The sequence below is a fragment of the Ochotona curzoniae genome, unplaced genomic scaffold (genome assembly GCF_017591425.1).
Source record: "Ochotona curzoniae isolate NIBS_2020 unplaced genomic scaffold, NIBS_Ocur_1.0 contig_4105, whole genome shotgun sequence".
NCBI lineage: Eukaryota > Metazoa > Chordata > Mammalia > Lagomorpha > Ochotonidae > Ochotona > Ochotona curzoniae.
The window spans coordinates 4,191,846-4,217,669 of NW_024466129.1; the positions used below are offsets into that span (position 1 = coordinate 4,191,846).

General features: G+C 44.9%; 1 protein-coding gene across 3 annotated transcripts in view; it reads right to left on the reverse strand.

The window, feature by feature from the left end:
- ASTN1 (astrotactin 1) overlaps positions 1–25,824 on the reverse strand; it is a 295,645-nt gene that overhangs the window by 131,163 nt on the left and 138,658 nt on the right. For 2 of the 3 annotated variants that reach the window (XM_040984224.1, XM_040984223.1), the window contains exons 6-8: positions 23,872–24,021; positions 22,796–22,963; positions 14,783–14,867 (exon numbers count right to left, since the gene is read on the reverse strand). In XM_040984224.1, the coding sequence (XP_040840158.1) occupies positions 14,783–14,867; positions 22,796–22,963; positions 23,872–24,021 (403 nt within the window). Of the gene's footprint in view, positions 1–14,782; positions 14,868–22,771; positions 22,964–23,871; positions 24,022–25,824 lie in introns of all 3 variants that reach the window. The other variant, XM_040984222.1, reaches the window with a different exon arrangement.

A 25,824-nucleotide genomic window follows, 5' to 3' on the forward strand; every position in this document is an offset into this window, starting at 1 on the left:
GATATGCAACTATTCACTTATTCATTCAATGCACGTCGGTTCAGTTTTTAAAAAAGCAAACACAACAAAAAATGCCATTGAGTTATAAAATGAGTAAGACACAGTCCTGAGCTTGGATAGTAGAGTCGGGACAGTGACAGAAATGACCAGATGATCATAGTTATCAGCTCATTGCAATTGTGGTGTGCAAACAATAGCAGAGACTTACAAGGAGCCACAGGATCTTGGAAGAGGGTCACTTTGTAAAGGCTGGGCAGCACTTGACAAGCATCTTGCAGAAGGCCATCTGAATGCAGATTTTAGAAAGAAGAATAGGGAATAACCAGGGATGTTTGGATGGGAGACAGATGGAGCAGAATAGAAGTCATTGGAGGCACAGCACGTCTGCGTTGAAATGCACAAAAGTATAGGATAGCAAGGTTCATGGGCCGGCTTTGCAGCGGATTCAGTGAAAATGAAACACAGAATTCAGGACCTAGAGCAGGAAGATGCGTGAGCCGGGGGATTTAGTAGAAAACCCATCTGGGAAAGCTCGCAGATCTTTGAAGTCCAAAACTCTTCTGTAAGGTCCAAGAGGTCACCATTGAGCTTTTGACAGAGTGCGAAATGGACATACATTTCAGTAGATCTTTGTTGGAGGCTTCAGAAGAAGGGCTTGAAGACAAGTGGCGGGGTGGGGGGAACCACTTGCTTAGAAATCTATCACAGCAGTGCCATTGAGAGATGCGAGAACAGTACAGATGCAGGGGAGTGTGCATGTGTGTAAGAGACCAGTGTTATCCACATGGAAATGACGCAGAGCGCTCTGCTGGACCTCAGCAAGGGCCCAGATCTGGGATTAACACATTACCAGCTTAAGGATGACATAAAAGAGCTCTACCAGCTGAGGTCCCAAAGAAAGAATTGATAAGGCTAGAAAGGTCTGAATCCTTAGACTTGAGTGCTGAAATCTAAAGCTCATGTTCATGCAGATAACTAAAATCTGATTCTAAGAAAGTGGCTTTGGGGCTGTTCCCACGGCATAATAAGTTAAGCTTCTGCCTGAGGTGCTGGCATCCCATATGGGTGCTGCTTTGATTCCCAGCTACTTCATGTCCAAGTCAGCCTCCTGCTAATATGCTTGGAAAAGCATCGAAATGTCCTTTCAGTCATTGGGCTTTTGCACCCACATGGGAGAACCAGAAGAAGCTCAGGTCACCTGGGTTTGGACTTGCCCTGCTCAAGCGACTGCATCTATTTGGTGACCCAGAAGATCAAAAATCTATCTCTCTGCCTTTAAAATAAGAATAAACAAATCTTTTAAAAAGGAAATGACTTTGTAGAACAATTATATCATTTGTGATAGCCACTGAGCTTTAAAGGGATCAAAAACCCTAAAGCTGGAAATCAGGCTCCCAGGTAAGAGGCAAAGCCAGTACAAAAGCACACCTGTTCTCCTCTGGCTCTGCTTGCCTCAGCTTATCTCTGTCTCCCTGTTGTCTGTCTCTTATAAACACACACATACATAATTTGTTACTTCCCAGCAGATTCCTCAGAGTAATTATGAAGCACACTCTCTGTGTCTAGACACAGACAATTTCTTTCCCTTCCCAGTCCCATCGCACAGCCCCTGAGATTACCAACTGGAATGTTAACCATGGCCTACATTCCGTATCCCTGGCCCTAACAAGTTTAATCACTAAATTGGTTCAAGACTGGGAAGAATGGGGAGAGGTTTTGCGATAGCATCACCAGCCTTCTCCCTGGGCTTCAGTTCAAAGGCATCATGGTTCAGTGCCACGGGAGAGAACTGCAGAGTCCACGCACGTGTAGATGCCTCTCTCCCTCCCTCTGCAGTCCTCTGGTGCACAAGGGCACAGCGGGGGTTGCTGGGAAACAGAGTCTTTGATGATGTGCTCTACCCGCTGTGAAGACTAATGACTTCAAAGAGGGCAGCCTGCCATGCTAGGGGCTCCCGTGAAAATCTGACTGCAGTGTAATTAGGCTTCAGTTCAAGCCAGTGTGTGGGACAATGCCCTCCCCAGTCTGATGGAAAGCACAATTGGAGGAAGGGAGAGAGGAGACCTTTGAAGAGCAAGGGTTTGTCTCTGATGCCTGTAAAGGAAAGAAGAAAACTTAGGCCAAACAAAAGTGATGTCTGTCCCATGGTCAAAGTTGAAAGATTTTGGATAGCAGAAAAAGAATCCTGAAAGCCATTTTGCTGACGAGTGTTCAGGTGTTCTTAGAGGGAGGAACATGTGATCCCATGGCCTCTGCTATGGCAAAGCACGCTCCATGAGCTGCGCACTCTGCTGTTGGTGAAGCCGTCACTTACTCCTCAGCACAGCCCTGGGAGGGAAGTACTACGATGATCTCAAGTTCACAGAGGAGAACGTTAAGACACAGAGCTGAAGTAATCCATCTAAGGAGACAGGGTGGTTAGCGAATCATAGAGTCAGGATTCAAACCCAGGGAGTCTGCGGGTGGCATCTCAACCTTGCTACCCAGCAGACTATGTTCATTTTAGATTTAAGCATTTTTTTTCTTTCAAAAAAAAGTTTCGAATTATTTATTTGAAAGACACACACAGAGAGAAAGGGGAGGGGAAAAAAGAGAGAGAGATGAATATACAGAGATTTCCTATCCACTTACTCACTTCCCCGGGAAGTTGGTCCTCGGATGTGGGATGCTGGTATCACAGGCAGCGGCTTACTCATCCGCTCCATCATGCCTACCCCATAGGACTGGGGTTGTGGCTCAGAGGGTCACCTATGATGCCATTGGCCTACACGAGCATGGGTTTCAGTCTTGGCTGTTCCACTTCTTATGCAGGTCCTGGTTGATGTCCTAGATCTTTGGGTGCATATACCCACCTGGGATACCACGAGGAAGCTCCTGGCTCCAGGTATCTACCTCATCCAGCCCTTGGAGCCACCTGGGGAGTGAACCAACATGCAGAATATACAACCTGTTGCTGTCTCTCTCATATATGTGTGTGTGTGTATTTCTCTCTCTTTGTAATTCTGTTTTCAAGCAAAATCAATAAATCTTGAAAAAAAAAAACCACTTTGCACATCTAGCATGGGCTGGATCTGACCAGGACACTTTTAAGGGAATTCTCAGCAGAAGTGCTGTGTATTAAGTGGTATCAAGGTGCTTCTCTTTCATGTCCCAACATAAATATCTTCCTTGTGAATTCATTTTTTCACACAGTGGTTGAAACTGCACCAGTAGCAATTCTCCGGCTGTTTTGCTGAGCACCTACTCTATGTGCTTGAGAATGAAACTTAACAATTGTCCCTCTCTCGCCAAGTCTTAGAGTCCAGAAGGGGGTGAATACGGGCGATAGAAATAGCAGGAGGCACAATGGGACATTTACCACAGTGGCAGCCCTGAGGCATCTCAAAGGGGGAAGAAATTGTTCATTAGGGATTCTGGAGGAGTGTTATGATGGAGCATGTATTTGCGCTGGACCTTAGAGGATGGGATAAACAGGTGCACTACTGGGGAAAGGAGAACTATAGGGGAAAATGGTATGAGCCAAAGTGGGGAAAGAGAAGTGTGGCCCAAAGCAAGGGGTTCAGTCGGGCTGGAAATAAATGCTGGGTTTGTGTGGCGGGGTACAGAACCTTTTGGAACCATGGTGTCCTTATCTATCTGATGGGAGAAGGGAATCAAGCAAAAGCTCATGCAACACTTCAGTTATGCCTATCTCACAGAAAGTACTAATACATAGAGCTGATAATTACAAAAAAAAAAAAAAGCAATGGATACAAAGCATCCAGAAGAAGGCCTGACTCATTATGTGAATGATCTGTGGTCTCACTTTCTCACTTCGTGAGCCATGGAGCACCGCAAAGCACTGTCCAAGTATGCCTCATTATTGCCTTGAACACTCATTCCTCTGGAGTAAACTGCTCCTGGGACCCAGGAGAAAAAGCGAGCTAAGTGGCCAACAGTGGAAGGAAGATGATTCCATCAGCTTAATCGTCCAAAACTGAGAAGCCAGAACCCTGGAACTTCACCCACCTAACAGCTGTGCATGTGGTCAGCACAGCTGTCTAACCCTCATTACCCTGTCTTCGGAGGAATGGATGAGAAGGAGGACAAGATATAAAATACACGTGCTTTTTATACTCACAAACCGGCACTGAGCCTTGACAGAGAGGACCAGGAGAGTGTAGTGCGTGACTTAGGTTAAATTGCCTAGATGGAATAACAATTTTGGCACTTACTAAGAGTGAAACTTTTGGGTCAGGTCCCAAATTTTCCTATGCTCCAGTTTCTTCCCCAGTATAAAAGGAGGAGGCTCATAGAACTATGTGTAGTAAGGTTAAAACAGAGAGAGCCTTTACAAATGTGTGAGGCACTAAGAATATAAACTCAATTAATACTAGCTCTTAGTCTTATCCCCTTTCCCTTCCCTATCAAGTAAGCACATAGTGAGGATCCCATCCTTAGAATAGGCGAAAGTCTGAATGAGAGAAACTGCATGATCTGAAGGAAGAGGAACTCTGACTGATGGAGAATACGAATGCAAACATTTCAGAAGCTTTGTATTCTCTGGAGAAAAAGAGTTTCTCTGAAAAGTACAATTAAATTTCTTTTAATTAAATTAATGTAAAAGTTTAAAATAAATTAAAGAAAGTAAAAGATGTCTAGAATGGATTCACTAATGAGTAGTCCCCAAGCCATGCTCATGAACATTTCTGATGCCACCTACAAGTTGGCATTTCAAAGGGTAGCACAGCCATCACTCTTGATTCTTGTTTTAAGATTTATTTATTTCCTTGAAAGGCAGAGTTACAGAGAGAGAAAGAGAGATATGCAGAGAAAGGTCTTCTGTCTGCTGGTTCACCCCAAAACTGACTGCAATGGCCAGAGCTGGACCAGTCTGAAGCCAGCAGTCAATAGCGTCTCCTGGTCTTCCATGTGGGTACAGGCTCCAAGGATCTGGGCCATCCTTTGCTGTTTTCCCCAGTGCATTCTTAGGGTGCTGGATTGGAAGAGGAACAGACAGGGTTCTATTGGCACCAGTATGGAATGCCATTCCCATAAGTTTTGGTTTTTAAAGGCATTTACTTAACAGGTTAGAGAACAATGGATGCCTCCACTAAGTGACACAAGTGGCTTTTTTTTTTTTGGTGGGGGGAGGTATTACCAGAATCATATTGTTATGGTTTGAGGACATTAGTAAGTAAAATAAAGATGACTCGCACATACACACTTAAATTTCATGACAGTGGATCTGATAAATGGCTTCTGAGTGATCAACAGGAGGATAGCACACTTAATGTGAAGACTCTGGACCAAGGGGTAATTCACATCTCACATGAGTGGAAGCAGGGTGAGCTTTTTATCACTCTACTCAGAACTGCAATTTAAAATTTATGAATGTAGTTTCTGGAATTTTCTACTTAGTAGTTTCATTCTGAGGTTGACTTTGAGTAACTGACTGTGAAAAAGCAAAACTGTGGATAAAAGGTGACTTTTTCAAGTTGGAAAATAACATAAAATAGAATGGATAGTTAATGCATAAGGTGACAGAATAAATATTCAAAGGATTTCAATGAGTTACAGGCTAAAATGTAATAGGATTACATATAAGGTCTATAGTTACATTAAGACAAGTATTTTCAGTGATGAATATACTTTCTCTTTCTGAAAACAGTCCCTATGGAAAAAAAATACCTTTAGTTGAACAAAAACTCATATATGTAGACAGCATGAATATTCTCTTAAAGGACTTAGCATAAGCATAGCTTAGACTTTACTAATATAAAATGCAGGGGAAGAAACAGGCCTATTATAAATTTTGTAAAATGATTTGAACAGTTCTGGGTAAGACATAATGATAAACTAGGGAGACGCAGAAAACATCTAGCTGGTAAGATTTTTAAGAGTTGCAGGAAATTTGCAATCTAATGAAGAGTTGAAGGGCTTGTACTCAGAATAGAAGGCTTGGCAGAGAGATCATCCTAAACACCATTATCTGATCCGTTCCCCGCAGCTGCCCTGCGTGTGGTCGTCCTATTTGTCCACAGGCGTCTGCTTCATGCATCACAGATGTTGACATCTTGCCCTGACCACATACTTGGATTGTTTTTACTGTGGAGCCTCTGCCCTCAGCCAAAGGGTAAAATTCACCTGCCTTCCTTATATTCGTTTTGAAACTCACAGAAATAGTTCTTGAGGGGATTGAAAAATAAAATATTTCTTATGAACCTCAACTCTCTTTTCTTGCTGGTGAGGCTCTCAATATTGCTGGGCAATATTGCTAATCATCTGTAAAATGGGCACAACAATAGTTCCTACCTAGTGTTGAAATGAGAAAGTCATTAATGCTTAAAAAGTACCAGGAGACTGGCTGGTGCATTGCCTGGACTATATAAATGCCAGATATCACAGTTCCCAGTATTCACATCCATATCAACACTGTTGCACCAGCTAACCAGAATGTGGCAAGTGCTATTTTACCAGGCATGGAAATCCCTGTGGTTCACTGGCATTGATGTTAGTTCATTTCAATGTGGAGTCTGTTCCTACCACTCCCTGATAGTGCCATGTTCTACCTTGCAAGTCAGGCTACTCATACACAAGAAAGTCTCTGGTGTGTGTCAGGATGGGAGGAACCTTGCTGAGAACTGTAACCTGAGCAGTCCCAAGGGATACTGCCCTTTCTAGGATGAATTGGTCTAATGTGACCTTGGCTGTTGAGCTGCTTTGCATGGTCCTTTCCGCTGTCCCACACGAGAGGAGTTTTGGGACGTCTGGAGGGTCTTCAGTGGTGTTGGCTCAATCTGCTCGTGCCAACAGTGCGATTCCGCAAGTGGAAAGCCTTATCCAAAAGGTGAAGTTCTGTTTGTGGAACTGCGACTGTCGCCAAAATAAGGAAATGCACTATTCTAAACACACACACCTCAAGGTTGCTTCAAAAAGTTCATAGAAAAATGGCAAGGAAAAGTTTGTATTTTGATGCTAAGACATTCTGGAATCCACGCATTTGTATCATAATATGCAGTCTCCATATATTGTGAACACATGTGGAAGGTAATCACATGAGAGGGGTCTGAGAACTTGGACTTTCCTTTGCTGCTTTCCCAGTTACACCAGCAGGGAGTAGGATTGGAAGTGGCGTATTTGGCACTTGTCCCGGCACATTGATATGGGATGCAATCACGAAAGGCAGCAGTTCAACTTACTACGCCATAGCATCAACCCCCAAACTCACAGCTTTTATTTATGCTTTCCCACAAAGCTTTCTGGAGTACTTTCCTATATGTGTATATCAAAACCAAGCGAAAGAGAGAACAGTATGAAGCTATTTGTGTTTACAAAATCATTGCATCTAAAGAAATAAGACAAAATGTACATTCTGTTCAGGGGGTGATATTTCACATGGCCTGAATTTTTCTTTTTTGTTTCTGTTTTTTTTTTCCTCGAGATTTTTCTATGAGTCACTTGTTCCTTTAGAACAAAGGGGGAAAGGGTAAAAAAAAAAAAAAGCAAGATGTACAAGAGAAAAATGTTTGCTCTCTAATTTCTGACATGATATAAAGTGAATATCTCAGGAAAAAATAATTATAGTATGAATGCTAGAGCAAGGATTCAAAGGAAAAATTAGCCTGAAGATTACTTTTATTGAAATTGTTTTAACAGAAATTGTGGGTGTTACACATCAGGCTAATTGTTCAACTCTTAAAAAATCCAATACAAACGATCTTTATTACTCAGATTAGTGAGGCTATTAAAATATCCACTATAGTGTCTAGTTTTACATGCTGAATAAATGATACTAATCAGCATTATGCAAGGGATTGCTCAAAGTCGTCTGTGACATGGATGTTGTATTGCATTATTGCGTTGATCGCATGGGTCACCAGTTGGCTTTTATACAGTAATTCTACCAGCTTATAGAGATGTCTGTATTTGGGATATGTGACTGGGATGGTAAACCTTAAGTCGCTTTCTTCTTTCCATCAAAGACAAGTAACACTTCAAACAGCAAGATTAACATCCATGGTAGGCATTTGACCTGGCTGTTAGGACACCCACATTCCACTTCGGTGTGCCAGTGTTGTATTCCTGGCTCCTAATTCCAGCTTCCTACTACTGCGTATGCCAGGGGGCTGTAGGTGATGACTCTGGTGGGTAGGGCTCTGCCACCTGCACGAGAGACCAAGACTGCACTCTAAGTCAAGCTTTTGGGAAATAGGTTGGCCAATCGGTGCTTCTGTAGCTCTCTTCCTTGCGTTCAATGAAGAACAAACAACTTCTCCAAGGAGAAAGTTCTGGCAAAGGTAGTCAACTACAATAATACTTTTGAACTTTCTTATTCATCTTTTCCCTATTCTCTGATTATAAGAGTAATACTTGCTCATTGCTTAATTATGAGAGAGAACAAAACATACGCAGAATTGAAGACAGTAGGGGAAGGAGAACACTTGGTGCATTGAAAAAGAAATTGGGAGGAAAAATGCCAAAATGGTAATGGTGGTTTTTGCTAAGCATGGCATAATGAATGAATTTCTTTTTCTATCTATTTTTAAGAAAAAAACGGGGGATAAATAGACAAAACTTTCAATGTCAGGGAAAAAAATATCCGCACGTTCCAACCTACTGTTCTGAGAGTGAAGCTCAGGCAAGCACAAGGTCCAGGGAGGACTTCTGGTAGAAAACACACATGCATTCAGAGAAATATATAAATGCAGGACACTGTCTGGAAAGCTTGGGCAAGACATAAAACATTCATTTCTGTAAAATTGAAACAATTTATCTTCCATTCTTGAGCAGATGTGAGGGTAAATTGAGGTTGATTTTTTTTCACCCTGGTGGTCATGTTGGAGGAAATATGAGTGTTCCCGCCTTCGGCACTGTTTAAAATAAGTCTCTCAGTGTCACAGCAGAATCAGCCAGCAATGGCAGTGTGGTGGAACACTGCCCTCTGTACATCTCCTCTTTGTCCCTCAGGGTAAGTGCTGCTATGGGTGGACAGACATCTGCTCGGTGCTAGGTCGAGGAATGCACAGAGCATGCAAAGGGCCACAGCATGCTGACCTCCGATTGACAGGCAATAACTGGCTCTCAGACTCTAGCAGGCTCCTCGCATTGCCCTCCCTTCAAATCTAAGGTACCCCACTGTTTATCTGCAATATCTAGTTGGCACTATAAAGCTTGACCACTGGCTCTGTGACTTCAGGCCTATTATTCCACCTTTCTGGCTCTACATTTCCCAATCAGCAAAATGCAAAAAATTTCTGAGAATGAATTCAACCACTAGCCTACAACCCCCTTCTTGCTTTTGTTGACAAAAGGACACTTGGCTAGGATTGTGGCAATGCCACATCTTGTGAGCAGGTGTTCTTAAGTCTACCTGGGTTTGACAATTATCTTGGGGGAGCTGGACAAATGTATGGATTTTTGGATCTCTCCCAGATCTGTGAAATTAAAATCTCTGAGGGTAGAAAGAGCCAACCAAGATTTTCAATACACTTCTTTGGTGACAGTCAAGAGGCTGCTCCATGAACTAGCAGGTAGGAACCACTCCCTAGAGCTTCTGTTCTGCTGTCATCCTGAGTTACCACGCAAGTCCCAGTTGCTTCTACAAGTGGAGTGAAGAACATGATCAATAATGACCCCAGGTTCAACATTAGCTTCTCAAGGGCTGCCACTGTGACAATCATGAGAAGGTGTCCATCTGGGTGAACGTGCCCTTGTCTCAGAACTCGCTGGCATGACAAGCACAGGGAAGGTTTTAACGCTCTATGGCTCTCAGGACATTACTCTAAGTAACTGAATGACTCCACAGATTGTGTGATAATAGGAGAAAGTTAAACAGTTTTCAATTCAGAAAATCTACCTGGTCAAAGTCCATCATTGCCCAACTCGGCTGCGAGATGCAGCCCTGCTAAGAGAGCCTCCTTGCAGGAGATCCACCTGCAAGCACCTGGTTCTTCCTGCTCACGCAGCATTCCCACTAGAATCAAGTCCCAGCAAGGTCTCTGCAGAGAGAAGGAACTGAAGACTTCATTGCTAATTCCAAGAGCATACTTCAACTGTTTTGACAATGAAATGGGTGAGGAAAAAGGCAGTCACTGAATTTCCACTGATTCCTGTCTAAGAGAAGACAAAGGGGGGGGGGAGAAAGAGGGATGTAGGAGAGGAAAGAGAATAAAAGAAAGGAATAGGAAATCAATGGCTGAACAAATACACAGGACACAGGGAACTCTTGTTAGGGATAAGTGACAACGATGACAGGAGAGACGCAGAGAGCAGAGAATTAAAACAAAGCTAATGGGAAGATAATCTCATTTGTGGAAGGCATGGCAATGACAGGAGCTGGGCACAGACAATGAAATCTGGGCTGTAGGGCCAGGGGGAGAGTGCAGAGATAAAGGAGCAGGCCTGGCCTGCATGTCACGTCTGAGGTTGGAGGAAGGTGATTGGGGCTGCAGTGCCAGAGACAGCAACACAAGGCGGGGAGGGGAGTGCAGCCAGACAGTGGTCTAGAAATAAACACGGCGACACTGGAAACATCACATATTATACAGGCCCGTCTGACTCATCTGGGTCACATAGGAAGTGGTTTGGAGCAGTCAAAGGCCAGCTACAACCTAACACCTGCTCATAGACCCAGAACCACACTGTTTCGTGTCCTGGCTGCTCCACTTCCCATCCAGTTACCTGCCTGTGGCCTGGGAAAACAGTGGAGGACAGCCTAGAGGCTTAAGATCCTGCACCCACAAGGGAGACTCAGAAAACTCTCCAGACTCCTGGCTTCAGATTGGCTCAGCTCCAGATGTTGTAGCCATTTAAGGAGTGAACCAGCAGATGGGAAATTTTTCTCTCTGTCTCTTCTTCTCTCTGTAAATCTGCCTTCCCAAGAAAAATAAATAAACCTTTAAAAAGGGCCCCAGTCTATAATGGTGTTCATAATTAAGAAAGAAAAGAAGAAAGAAAAAGAGAGAAGAAAGAGAGAAAAAGAGAAAAAGACAGAAAGAGAGAAAGAAAAGAAAAGAAAAAAGAAAAGAAAAGAGAAAAGAAGAGAGGGAGGGAAAGAAAGATTGCCATGTCCTTTGCTTCTGATCCAGTTTTGTGCTAATTCACACCCTGGAAAGCTGCAGACAATGCCTTAATTGCTTGGGTCCCTGTTACTCACATGGGAGACCTGGATTGAATTCCATGCTGTCAGTGTTGGTCAGACCTGGACCTGGCTATGGTGGGCATTTGAGCATGAACCATCAGACTGAAAGCCTCCCTTTGTCTCCATCTCTCTGCCTTTCAAGCAAACTGAAAATGCATAAATAACAATTTGAAAAAGAAAATCCAGCTTTGTGAAGGCCGGGGATGATCCTTCAGCTTCACAGACCTTTGCTCACATCTTTATTAGGTCTTAGAAATGTAATTATTTGTTACATTATTGTCTGTATGGATGATTAGTTCTTTTTCAGTAGAAGCCACATCTTCTTACTTCTTACGAATAGTATGCCAAAGCAGACTCTGGACTATAATAGTTAATGGTGTGAATCTTTGTTGAAAAAAATGAATTATTGGGAGAATAAATGAAGGAGTATAGTGATGAGAATATTTTTATACAAACTGGCGTGCACACGCGCGCACACACACACACACACACACACACACACCAGGCCAGGTAAATTGGAAAACTTAACCAAGGTCAAATAAATCTATGGACGTAACTCCTCTGCCTCACTCAAACATACATTTGTAGTTTTTGCATGGTGTCCTTGATCAATTTTGTTTGTTATTTGAAAGTCACAAATGCTTATTGCCACTGTTCTCCTGGTACATTAACCTCAATTTTTCACAGAGGAATTCGTTTTAACTATTACTATTCTAAAATCTGGTTGCCCCAGTTCAAAGAGCATGCAGTTAGTTTAATGTAGGCAATACAAGAATACTAAATGCAGAACACCCATACCCATAGGCTGCTTACCTTCCCTTCAGCAACATCACATAAAATATTCAGGGAAATCAAGCATATCATTGGGTTTTCCATAATAACCCCAATATGTATCATTAATTGGCAATCTATCAGGCAGTTTTCAATTTGAGTGGCAGTTTTCCTGTTAAACCAATCTCGATTAAATTTGTGAGGATCATTTAGAGAAACATGGCATCAGGTCCCTGATTTAAAGCAAGATATATGTGCCTTACACTTTTCACTTATCTGTCATTTTCAAAGGAAAAAATGCAGTCATTTCTCTGGTGCTTTTTTAGATACATGTAAACTCTCACTGCTATCAATCCTGGTTCCATTATCCTCAAGATAGCCATGTCTTCCCCCCTCCTAAGAGTTACTCCATTATTTTATTAGTGTCCAAAATGAGAGCTCATAGACAATGATGATCATAGAATAATGGAAATTCGAGATGGAAATGACAGATTAAGTCTCTTTGTCTATTTCCTGGGGCTAATGTTCTTGTCAGTCTATAGTTCAGTGCTTTAGCCTGTCTTGTTTTAAATGACACCAATGTTGGGCCTCCACTCTTTCCCTTGAGGCCTGTCTGCATCCTAAGACTCTCCACACAGCCAGAGGGCATAATGACAAAGGTTCCTGCAATCACCAAGTGGAGTCAGACCCATCCTAGCACAATCAGTCTACAAGGCAGGTGATGCGGACGCTTGAGCGATTAACCGTCAATGCAATCACTTCCACAGGCTGGCTTGGATCATTCAAGGGAAACGTGAAATGATATTTTATACTTGTTTCCCTCCACAGCAAGTTTTCAGGCCAAGAGATGAAACCGTAACTATCTATCACCCTCTACAATATTTTACCCCATGAAAATCACAGTTAACTGAGACTCTCACTCATCATCTAAGCTGAATTCTCATTTCCCAGAAACTGTGATAACATTTCAGGAGTTAAGAGGAAGGATACTGAGCAGAATTTACATGGCAAATGGCACTAATTCATACGCTTCTTGACATCCGCAAGTCCGGTCCTCTGCCCTTCCCTGCAACCTTTCTGTAACAGGACACCTTAGGACTGGTGTTGTGACATAGCATCCCAAATGAACACTAATCCCTGAGCCAGCTGTTACACTGCTCATCCAGCTCCCTGCTCATGGCCTGGGAGAGCAGCAGAAGATGGTCTAAGTCCTTGGGCCTCTGCCATACATATGGAATATCCAGAAGAAGCTCCTGGCTTTGAGTTGACCCAGTTGGCCATTGCAGACATTTGGGAGATTGAACCAGTGATGCAAGTTCTTTTTGTCTCTCTCCCTGTGTGTGTGTGTGTGTGTGTGTGTGTGTGTGTGTGTGTGTCTCCCCACATTTCTTTGTGTAGATTCTCTTTCAACACGTAAATGAATCTTAAAAAATAGGGGGGAAACGACACCCATGCTGAACATACCCTTCCGCAGACACTTTCCCTACATTTTTTGCACTGCTTCCCTGAAACAGAACAATGCTTCCAGTCCACTCACAGACATGTTTCAGAGCATTTTGACTTTCCTACGCTGTCTAACCTGTGACTCAGGTTTCCGTTCCTTAACTTCATGCTCTGTTTTCCTTATCTCTCCACTTCAACCCATTCCAGAGCACTTGGCCTCTTCTAACACCTATGGGCATCTATCATGCCTTGACTGCTCATCAGCTTGCTAAGTTCTTGGAGTTGAGTTCTTCTAGCGCTCGATCATAAATCACTCTCTGGGGCTCCTCCATCATCTTTATTGCTCTTCTCCAAACTCTTGCTCATTTGTCACCATATTTATTGTGTGAGGGTACAGAACTACATTCAATATTCTAGGTCTGGGTTCATCAGAATTACATAGAAGAGGCTGGCCATCAGGTTCAGGGCAGTGTGAAGTCCATGGCAATGTCTGAGAGGATGTTGATTTCTTTCCCACTTGTCAGGCCACAGACACCATCTAACCAACCCTAGTGATCTTGATGGCTTTCACTGATACTTTCTTCCAGTTTTCCTTGTTCCATTGCTTGCAATTATTGGTGAGCATTTATTGAAACGTTTCTTTTCCCAACCTGCTTTTTGACCAGGCCAATGCAAAAAGCAAACTCTCAGCATCAAAGTAGAAAGTGCCTTTACAAAAACAATCTGAACTGGATGAAAGTGATGGTTATGCAACAATATAGATATGCTTCAGGGCGCTGCATCAGATGCTTAAACATGGCAAAAGAGTACATTTTATCACAATAAAATCATGTGAAGATACCTAAAATTTAAAAATGCGGTTGACAAGGCAACAGGTTTGTCTTAGTCATGTCTACCTGGCGGCTGGTGATGTGGGGGTGTAAGTGTCACAGAGAAATGTGGTAATTGGGAATCAGGTGAAAATACTCTCTCCCTCAACAGAGAATTCCCTGCGTCTCTGCATTTCACCCCTTCTGACAGTCCTGGGGAAAACAAGTTTCTACTCATGTCAGTCTCGCGAAGCTCATCAAGCACTGGGAGAGCTACACTGGAGCCTGCGTGACTGTGCGTGTGTCTCCAACATCATCATCAACTAAGTTCTGCTGCGGAGGCCTCACAGCTGGCAGCCGTGTGCAAAGCAAGAGAGGGACAGCTTGATTTGCAGATCCCAGCTGGAGGCCGCAGGGCTGCCAGTCAGAGGCATCCTCTCTCGACTCACAAATGGAGAACAGAAGGATATGGACATCATGGGAAGGGTCTAAATAAGGAGACGCACAGTGACGGTTTTACCCATGTGCCACTCCACATTTAACTGCTCCTAAGGTCTGTTCTGTTAAACACAGTTGCTTCTCGTCAGGTCTGATCACAGGAGCCCTGGTTTGGTGAACGCGGCGTCCCCTCACTTACCCCTGGTTTGTTCCCCATTCATTCCGAATGCAAAGGTGTTTGTGCACTGGGTCCTTCATGTAACCTTCATAGCAGAGGCACTCCCCTGGGAAGCAGGGTAAGGAGGAAGAAAGAGAAACAGTGAATTGATGAACAAGTCTGTGCTCCAGAAACTCAATACGAAGCAGTCAAGCTAAACTGGAGGTTGCATAAACGAGACAGCACATCCCATGATGTCACACGTTCCCCTCCCCACCACCCGCATGAAGGGACACATCTGCCAATCTCCCATGTTCTAGAACATGGTTATTTTCCCAAGTGAAGGAATATAACATTTATGAAACACCTATATTCTCTGTAAGCATGCAGACCAACATCTCTTTGAGGGAAGGGACTATCCATCTTGATTTTTCTCAATGCCAGTATACAGCAAGACACATACTAAATGATCAATGCCTGCTCACAGCCTGTAAATGTGAATTATTTCATACCCTATTTCCCAGAATCTTTAAAAAAAAAAGGCACGGGGTGACTGAGTCTGGGGAACTAAAGGACTTGCTGACAGCTGCTAAGTGGCCGAGTGAGGATGTGAGCCTAATCCACCTAACCGCAGGCTTTGTTCCCAGCCATGCCATCCTGCTGACTCACAGGACCACCTCTGTACACAGAGGCTGCTACTCACACTTGTTACAGAACTGTGAGTTTTGACTTGTAAACAAAAAGAACATCCATAACTCTAAATTGTTGAAGATGTTTTACTATGCTCCCTTGCATGCTATGCTTCACCTTCGGAATGGCAGGACATCTAGCGCGGAGCTACGTGCAAAACTGTGTCAAGTATCTACATGCTTTCTCCAGCAGAGTTTCAAAACATTCGTCTGATTTACAAGAAATCCAAGTTCCCCCAGAAGCTTGAGAATTATTGCTGTACTTTTTATAGATTTTGAAGGAAATCGTGGCTGTTTCCTTACACTAATATTTTCTTCTGCAATGCTATGTGTCACTAAACTAGTAAGAGCGGCTACAGTTCATCGCTGGTTTTCACACTTTTAATGGTTACTGTTTACTTTAGAATCAGCAATACAAGAGCAGGGCTTCCTGAAATGTGTAAATAACGCAGGAACCCTGCCCTAAGGAGAAAGTGAGCATACAGTTTATTTCCCAGGGAGGAGACACTTAGGATATAACTAGAACAATAGCATTGTATTATATTTTCTCTTTCTGAAGATGAAATCAAACGTGAATGAAGAGAATGCAAAGGGACTGGACAAAGTCTGAGCCAGAAAGTTTCTCGACCCTCCACGTCAAGACTGATTTCTAATGTACCACCTGTCAGAACCTCACTGCCTGATCCCACTCATTTTTGTCTCCCACACCTACTCAGCTCAGTGCACTGATGAGTGAGATGAAAACAAGTCACTTCTTTAGTTCCCAGAAAATCCACAGATATTATTATACCAGTATTTTCTTTCCTATGAGGCAAACTTTTGCCTTCCTTCTATGGAATCTATTGGTCCACAACAGGTTCAAACTGACTGGTTCCAGAGGTGCTGAGCTGTATGTGGGACCAGTCAGACACTGACGAACGAGCCTTTGCACAGCAGAGCGTGAGGTCAAACGGGGGATGCTGACGCCTGGCTGAGAACACCGGGCCAAGGCTGGCAGGTGTTGTGCAGAGCAGGAGACCACACCCATCTTGAGCCTTCTTTGAGCCCTGCCAGGTCCAAGCACAACATGCGCCCAAGAGTGGAGACTGCATGGCGCAGGACAAAGTGCAGATTCCTCCATAGGAGCAAGCCTTTCCTAAACACTGGGCAATGGACCCCCTATCTGTAAACACCTAAACCAACTGTTGGGTCAAATATTCAGATCTACTTCTTCCTGAAAGATTCTCTTCTAATTGTCCTAGAGGACAGTTTGGTCAGGTTATGCCATTCAAAAACAAACAAAACCAACAAGGAAGTAATCTCAGTGGGGTGACAGCACTGTGGTTCTAAGAATGGTCTCAACTGGATGCCTTGCCTAGATTTAAGTACTGAGAATAAATGGAGTCCTCTTCCACATTCCATATCTAGTTACCACAAAACATGTCAAAGTAACTGCAGTAACAACTCCGAGTTCAAGCAGAGCCTGATTTTCCTAATGATGGCAATGCTGACAATTTGTATAGTGCATTTACCTTCTCAAATTGCCTGCACAGTCATTATCTCCTTATGGGACTTCCACCATTCATTACCACACAGGGGCATGCTGCTGACAACAGATAAAGCTTTCTTCCCCATAATAGGATGCACAGCCCAAAGTCAGGGAAACAGAGACATTTTCAAACATACTAGGCTAGAATTTGAGAACACACCAAATTTGCCTCTCAAAGGATCCTTGATTCCGGAAACTACCAAACTTTCATCTCCTGTATTTTTTCCTCAAAACCAGTTTGGCCATCTACATTGAAAGGAGTTCAGACTTGATGAGGAATGTTGCTATAGCAACCAACTGCTAAATCTTGACTTTAAGAGGGGTTTTGTGCAAGCACAGGCTCCGACTGTTAGCTGTGAATTTTAAAGACCCCACAAGGGTGTTGGATGCCCTCCTAAGCTAGAAGTGTTACAGTTTCCGCATCTGCTGTGACAGATGGCAGGGAGCACACGAAGCGTCGACTCAGTGGTGGCACACATAGGAATCACTCAGAGATGTGTCATGGCCACAGCCATGGAGAGAGAGTGCCCTGCAAGAGGCATGCAGGCAACCTCACTGCCAGAAAGGAGATTCCCACGGAGCGAGGTCAAGGTGGGGTTGACGACGGCCATAGCTGGCTTGGGCTGGGTGAGCTGGGATCCCATACCTGAAGCTGTCCCATAAGACAGGTGATGCCTTTGGCCATTTCCCATGCTACAGGGAAAGGGTGAGAATAACCCTCAGCCTAGAATCACACAAAGACCTTGAAGCCAGTGCTCCTCAGCCATGGGTGTTCTCCCCAGTCATGCATGTTCGCCAGGTGTTCCTGGGAGATCAATTTCAGATCAAGACCCACAGTCCTGGGTCATCTCTGCGCATCAGGCAATGGTAGACTTTTACTAAATGGAATTGATTGTGCTTGGTCCAGAAAGGGAGGTTTTTGTAAGGCAACTGAGCTTGGCTAGTAGCTAACTGCACTACGGAGACGCAGACAGGAGGCAGATCTGGGGCAGAAAGCCTCACAACATCCCCAGCAGGAAGACAGGGCCCTGAGCAGAGACAGGATTCATGCTTTAGAGAAAGAGAAAACACAAGATAGCTGGACCAGGTCTGGAAACAAGGCCCAACGCCCCTTAGCAGGTCTAAGAGAAAATCCGGACAAAAGGAATTTCAGTGAACATCTTGGATAGAGATTCAACCTTGATTTAGTTCAGAAGCATGTGGTCCTTGCACATATAAAAGCTACATATCTTGAAAAGGGCAGTGAGGGTCTGTGGCCAGGATTGATGGGCACTGTGAAACCAGGCAGGTGTGCAAAGTCTTCACAGCTGCCCAGATCGCAAAACAAAGGCCATGGATGGAATGGAGAGAAAAGTCATTGAGACAGTAGTCTGGGACCCAGTGCAGTAGCCTAGTGGCTAAAGTCCTCACCTTGCATGCACTGGGATCCCATATGGGTGCCAGTTTGTGTCCCAGTGGCCCCGCTTCCCATTCAGTTTGCTTGTGGCCCTGGAAAGCAATAGAGGATGGCCCAAATCCTTGGGACCCTGCACCCATGTGTGAGACCCAGAAGAAGCTCCTGGCTCCTGGCTTTGAATCAGCTCAGCTCCAGCAATTACGGCCACCTGAGCAGTGTATCAGCAGAAGGAAGATCTTTCTGTCTCTCCTTCTCTCTGAAAATTTGACTTTCCAATAACATGTGTGTGTGTGTGTAAACAATAGTCTGTATTTTCATCAGAAAATGAAACAAAACAATCAACAAGCACACAATAAAACTTCTGTAAACATTCAAGCAATATCAGCCTCTGTCTGGACCCAGCGGGCCACTGAATGATCCAACCACGGTTCTTTACAATTAGTCTGCCTTAACTAGAGGCGCGTTGGTTCTGCGCAAGTTGGAACCTCTGGCAGTGCTCTAAAGGCAGTTGGTCAAGGGCTTTTCTGGGGGCTGGCTCTGCTGCAGCCTTGTAGAAACAGAACAATTCTTCGCCCCCTGCTCTGCCTCCTTTCCTGAAGCATGAGTGCTACACGAATGCGCATGGTCATGTAATCAACAGGAGTTCTGGGGTCAGCAACCTATGGTTGAAATCCAGGTAGGCCAAGAACCAGGCCTGTGACTTTGGGCAAAGTTGTTTCCAACTCTGTACAAAGGAGATGACAAGTACTGTCCCCGTCAGGTCATCCTAGTGAAGATTACATAACCTGTAGATTATGGTGTTTGTCATTTAGCGCACACCCAGGAGGTATCTCTGTCTCATTGGTTTTCTCCCTGGGCTAGCAATGTGGAGATATGTACGTTTTCTGCAGTTGTCAGCAGGCAGAATCTAACCTGAGAGCATCCTGAGCTGACACAAAACCAAACGCTGGGAGCACTCCTTGTCAGGGGGAACTGCTGCAAGAAGGTCCTATTGCTGAGTGAAAAGATGAGAAACCGGAGAAAAACCTGGGAGCACGGAGCTTCCGTTGGTCAGATGCACTCACATGCAACTCACAAAGCCTGCAGACTCTTGCTAATGGTAAAAATGCTTGCCAGTGCTTACACTGGGCTAAGAGCTTCAAGCTCTTCCCATTCCTTGCGGACAGCGTGCTGCTAGAATGGAATGCAGCAAGCGACTGAATGGGGAATCAGATCAGCAAGTTCCTTCCAGCTTCGGTTCTCCATAAATTTCTGACACAGTTTTATAATGTCTACGCATCTGGCTGTGAGGGCACAAAGAGTAGGAGGACATCATAGCATTTGCTGTTTCTCTTTGTCTTTCCTTGTCTTTGCTGGTGTATTTGTGCAGTACTGCAGTATCACCACAAACTCAATAGATTTTGAAACAATATCCTGTAGGACAAAAGTCGGCCGTGGACTTCACTGGGTTGGCTAACATCTGGACAGTTCGGCTGTGTTCCCTTCTGGGGGCTCTGGGGAGATCTGCCTCCTTGACTTTGCCATCTTCTGGAGGGTCTCCCTTCCCATCATATTCCTTGGTTTGTGTCCTCTTCCCCCATCTTGAAAGCCTAGGGGAGTCCCTTTCATGTCCCACCACTCTGACCTTGTCTTTTACCATCCTTAGCCAGGTCCCAGGACCCTTTTGTTATCATGGGGGATAATCCAAGATCATCTTCCTGTTTCAAAGCCAGTAGTTGGGGCAGTTCCACTCTTATGTTCAAGTTTCATTCTCTTTTGCTGTGGAAGCCAACACAGTAACAGAGTTTGAAGACAGGATACAGACCTCTGGAGGAATCTATGATCCTGTTTTCCACCCCTGGTACCCTGGGGTGCTGTGCCAGGGATGGGGAAACAGGCACTTGGAAGGATGCTGAGGAGAGCTCCCGGCACTGCAGGCTGCTCCTTTGCAATGACGGGCCGTGTGTGTGTGTGTGTATGAGGAAACACATACGTGCACTTAGATAGTTCTACACACCCATATGGACAGAACCCTCAGAATGGCTGGGAAAGCACATGTCCCAACACTATGACATTTCCAAGTAAGCTAGCTAGAGGATTGCAAAAATAACGTTGACTTGACTTGAAGCCAATTCCCACACTCAGCTCCTTGGAGAAAGGCAGTAGGGTGGAGCGTGGGAGGCGATAAAGTTCCTTTCTGATGAGCGTGTGGGATGACCACATCATCTCATGTGAGAAAAGAAGCTGGTTTGCGGGGGGAGGGGTTTTCTAGCTCCAGCAATAATGAAAGTAAGGTTTTTGTAGCATCAATTCTCCGCTGAACCCCAAAATAAAGACATGGCACCTTAGCTCTTGTTGGGGGCTTTGAGTTCTTATTTTTAGTCTTCCTCTGTGGCTTTCCAGTTGGAAATTCATCAAGTTGTCACAGATCTCGGGAAGCCATTTGCAGGGGAGGCGCTTCCCAAAGTTGTTTCAGCAAGGATTAGAAAGGAGACATCTGGAAGGGACTCAAGAGTGGAGAGCTCCGTGAGACAAGCAGCTTCCTGGCTCGCGGAGCAGCAGCGCTCAGCACCGACTGCTGCTTAAATCGCTTTGAGTGACAAATATGTTGGATCTGACATGTCTTGGGAAATTAAGCCAACCTTTATCGTGCCACCTCTGGTTCTGCTTCCATGACAGATTAAACACAGACTCTTAGAACCTGCCGTTAGCTATCGGATTCAGGCTCAGTCATATAACTTTTGTGAAACTCAAATATTCATCTCAAATAAGGAGGAGTTTGTCTCTAAAACCCCCTTCCTGTGTGAAACATCGGCCATTCTTCCCATATGTCATTAAAGGTATTTCCTGTTCCTGAGAACACAGCAGAAGCATCCACGGTCCTCCGGAGGACACGCTGCTCTCAGAAGTGAGCTTAATAACAGAGATTGCCCCAGATCCTCCTCATCCAAGCCAGCTGGAGAACTAGGGGACACATGCACAGGCCCCACCTCTGAAACGAGCTCTCTTTAATTTCTCCTGAGCATGCTGGCTTTGGGGCATTATGCACAGCCCATCTGTTTGGTCTGATGTTTGCCTGTAGCATGGAAGCAGCAGCAAGCAAGTGCAGCGGTGGGCACTACATGTCTAAAAGGCTGTGCCTTCTCTTCCACGTGGCGGCCTAGGCTCTCTGCATTGGGCATGTAAAACATTAAATCCTAAGAACTTTGAGATGTTGCTTTACCTATTTCTTTTCCCAAAAGATCTACTAATGCATTATAGAAGAACAAAAATAAGTAAGGGCTAGCTATCCTAGACTCGGCCTCCCGGAAGATCCCCTCAGCTCTGCATCTGAAGAGGACACATCTGCCCATGTGTGCATGCGTGTGGGTTTACAGACACCTGCATGAGCCTGAGGAACTGGTTCCTGAGTCTTGCAACATTTCACTTGGGGGTCTTAGCACCTTACCTTTGGTGTCTGCTCTAAGTTTATTCATACTACTTCTCTGGGAAGGATTTGTCTATGGACTCAGTCTATCAGAAATAGGGCTTTGTGAAGACCAATGAAGATAAACCCATTCCACAATAGAAGTGTAAAGCCACCTCCAGTACAAGATCTGTCCTGACAGGTTGGAGTTCAAAGTGCAAGGAGAGAATTTTAATCCATGCCATGTGTGAATCTGGAGCCGTACTTAGGCTGTGTCCCACTTGATAGTCGAATCAATTTACAAATACTTGTTATCTGTGATCCAGTAACCTTTAAGACTTATCTAAAGAAAATAATTCCCAATGTGTAGATAGCTATTTTAATAGTATGCATAAAAGGTATAATTTTAAAGCATCCTAAATGTCATAAAAGAGGAGACTGTTTAAGTGATCAATGATGTAGACATACAATGGAATACCAAAGTTGCTACAAAGCATTATTTAATGATTCCAGAGAACTTTCATGATGGAATGTTGAAAGCTGAAGGCAGGAGGACTCTGGTGAACTTAGCATGCTTCTAGGAAGCCAATAAATTAAAGACATAGAAAAAAATTTTGGGAGGGGACCATTAAAATTCTCAAAGTGACTTATCCAGGAGATGCAAATATAGATGATTTTCATTTTTTTCCCCATAAGCTTAGCTAAATTTTCTGGATTTTCTACACTAAATATTCATTAATTTTGTAGCCATAAATGCTATCTGAGAAGCTAACTGTTCCCTGCCTAGATGACACAAGGCCTATGGGACCATCCTAAGCTGAGCTGGCTGCTGTGAAGCTGAAGTTGAGATTTCCCCTAAGGCTTTTGCCAGGAGTTATCACACTAGTTTTAGACAACATGCTTAGTGCCCTGACCACAGAGTTGGCAGCTTGCATGCCCCAGGCTCAGGATCTCATTGGGCTCATGGAGTTGGGAAGGAGATTCTGAATTTTGGAGGAGTAATTGAAACAACCATGCTCTCTCTGACAGTTACCCGCTGCCCGGTGCTCCTGCCTACCGGTTTCGGGGTCACATTGGTGTTCACAAGGGTCCAGGAGCCGCCGAGCACAGAGGTCCATGGCCCATGGCCCACTGGAGTTCTGCTGAGAGAACAGAACCACTTGGGCAGGGTTCAGCCAGTCACTGGCATCCAGCTGGCTCCCCTCCAGCAAGATGAAGCGACTTCCTGCAGGGCAAGAGAAAGGAAGCATGTTCCCACGTACAAATAACCCAAGGATGAGTTCCAACCCCAGATTATGTCTCCCATCAGGCCTGCCCCATCATTAACCCCAGATCGGGGGATTAACAGATGGAGACCTGACCCTCATGAGGATGTTATAAGACTGGGGACATGAGGCTTTCCAGCCATATCATCCCCCAGTGCTTTGCCCCTTCTCATCTCTACCACATCATCCCTAAGGGGATGCACGGATGGAACAACTCCATCAGACCTAGCCACAGACATTGGCGCTCCTCCAAGGAACTTGATCCTGCTGTCTGCCTTCACTGGCTATGAACTCGCAAGCCTTCTAACCGTGTGAATGGTCACCACCTGTTTTCAGCCTTACAGAGGTCAGCAACGGGGAGGACAGACATTAACAAGTCAATTAGGGGCTCTGGGCTTGAACCTTTCTGAGACCTGCAAAACCTGCGTTACTCCTGCATTATGTTCAAGTCCACCTGGACTTCCGAGTTCTAGACTTACAGTTATTGAAATCAGGAAGCTCTCACCTGCCATGGCTAATTCTGAAAATCCTCTGCAATCCCACTTGGCTTTCCCTTTCTTGAAGCACAGGGAAATCCTGGCATCTGTCTACCCCCAGCCAGCATGCTCTGCCTTTCGCTGCAAAAACATGGGTTTATGTGAAAACAAACAAAAGTAGGAGTAGGCACAGAGCAGAGGAGGTGATTTGTTGGGTTGATTTTTTAAGCCTGTTCTCTTCACTCATCTGTGAACAATTTCATGTTGTCTTAAACCTCATTGCTTGGGGATCAGCTCCCCCACGAAGTGTAGCGTCAGGAAATGGTCACCCAGTCTATTTTACCTTCTGTCCGACCTGAAACCTCTCCCCTCTGTGGGAAGAACAGGCTCACCATCAGCGATCAGGTGCTCAGGGACGTGCAGGGTGATTTTGACAACGAGAGGACAGCTGACGTGGGAGGAGCAAACGAGGCCGACGACACAGCTGGTGACGCTGATCAGGGTCAAGGTGGTCTTATTCACAGGACTTCGGGGAGAACCCACTGAAAGCAAGACAAAAGCAAGACATGTGATGGTAAAAATTCTGGCATGGAAAATCCAACTTGGCCTTTTGCTACACAGTAGGAGAGGCAGCTGGCAAACCCGGCACCCAGCAAGAAATGTCTCTAGCTGCATGATCTTGAGCAACCTTCAACCTCAAGGACACCATGGCATCCATCGGTTAGAGTCAGTGGGAACTTGGCTAACTGCTGGCCCTCAGGGTGAACAGCAGTCAAAAGAATGCAAATCCTCTGCACTCTTCCTGTGCCAGATACACACACACACACACACACACACACACACACACACACACACACACACACACACACACCATAGGAGGCATTCCACTTGCTGAGTCTCAAGCTAATTCTGGAAGGGCAACAGGACTGCTGCACTGTACTTCCTGATTCTGCCCACAGAGGGCACTCTAATAGAGCCTCTTTAATCCTCTGAGCAAGCTATGAGAGCTAGAGTTTACCATGTGAGTCTTTGTTTCCTCGGACCTGGGAGCAGAGAAAGGGAGGAGGTGTAACAGTAGATGGTTTTTGTTATACCAGAAAGCACCCTACAGTCCTGCAACTGTTGAAAAAAAAACCAACCGTTACTGGGGAATAAGAAATACTCCTATGGATAGGGAAGCAGAGGTTTGATTTGTTTTTAGTCTGGAATATGTGTTTGTTTTTCCTTAAGTTAACAGATGTATTTTAAAAGCAAAACAACAGAGACAACAAAGCGGGGGGAGAGAGAGAGAGAGAGCACTCATGGACACCGGTTGGCTGGCTGCACAGATGCCCACAACAGCCAAGGCTGGGCCGTGCCAAAGCTAGTAACCTGGGACTCCATCTCAGCCTTTCACACAGGTAGCAGAGACCTGAGCACCTTACCTGAGTCCATTACCTGCTGCTTCCCAGAGCGGGCATCATCAGGGGTGCTGAGAGCAGGGGCCGGATCTGCATCAGGCGCTCCCTTGGGGATGCAGGCATCCCAGAGCGGGCATCAGCAGGCGTACTGAGTGAGAAGCAGGGACCCTATCTGCACCAGGTGCTCCCTTGGGGATGCAGGTGCTCCCTTGGGATGCGAGCCTCCCAGGTGGGCATCAGCTGGAGTGCTGAATGAGAAGGAGGGACCCGATCTGCACCAGGTGCTCCCTAGGGGATGTAGGCATCCCAGGTGGCATTCTTAACTATGGTACCACAACAGCTGCCCCTTGCTTGGTTTTGCCTTTTAGTTTTGTTATAAGTCTTTTTTTCCTTTTCTGTTGAAAAGGCAGGATGAGAGTAAGAAGAGAGACTGTTCATTTGGGAGCAGAGAAGATTTGGGAAATTAAGAAATCAAGGCAGCAAAATCGTCAGTCTTTCGGAGTTGTCTTCTGTTTGTTCATATTTGTCATTGACAGTGATAAAAGGCATCCATATGGCCTTGTGCTGTGTTTTACATACATTCTTTGGCTTCCAAATGTTGGCTTCTTTACTGTAAACTTACGAATCTTCTCAATTATGACTAAGGAAAGTGAGTCTGAAGAAGATGAACGTGATGGTGACAGTTAACCCTCATGAGCTTGTAACGTGTCAGACAGCAACGCTCAGAGTTTCCCTAGCTCCTGTCTCTGAACACACTCTTCCAAGGCAGTTCCTGTAGAGAGTGTTGGAGAGGCTGGAGAGCATGCCCAAGGCCAGGAGCCAAGCCAGGTGAGGCTGAGCTCTGATCCACAGGAACAATGCATTATTCTGCCTTTGGACACAGTGGGATTTTCAAAAGTGCTGTTTTGGGGAAGAAAGATTGAGATTTTGGTCCATGGTTACACC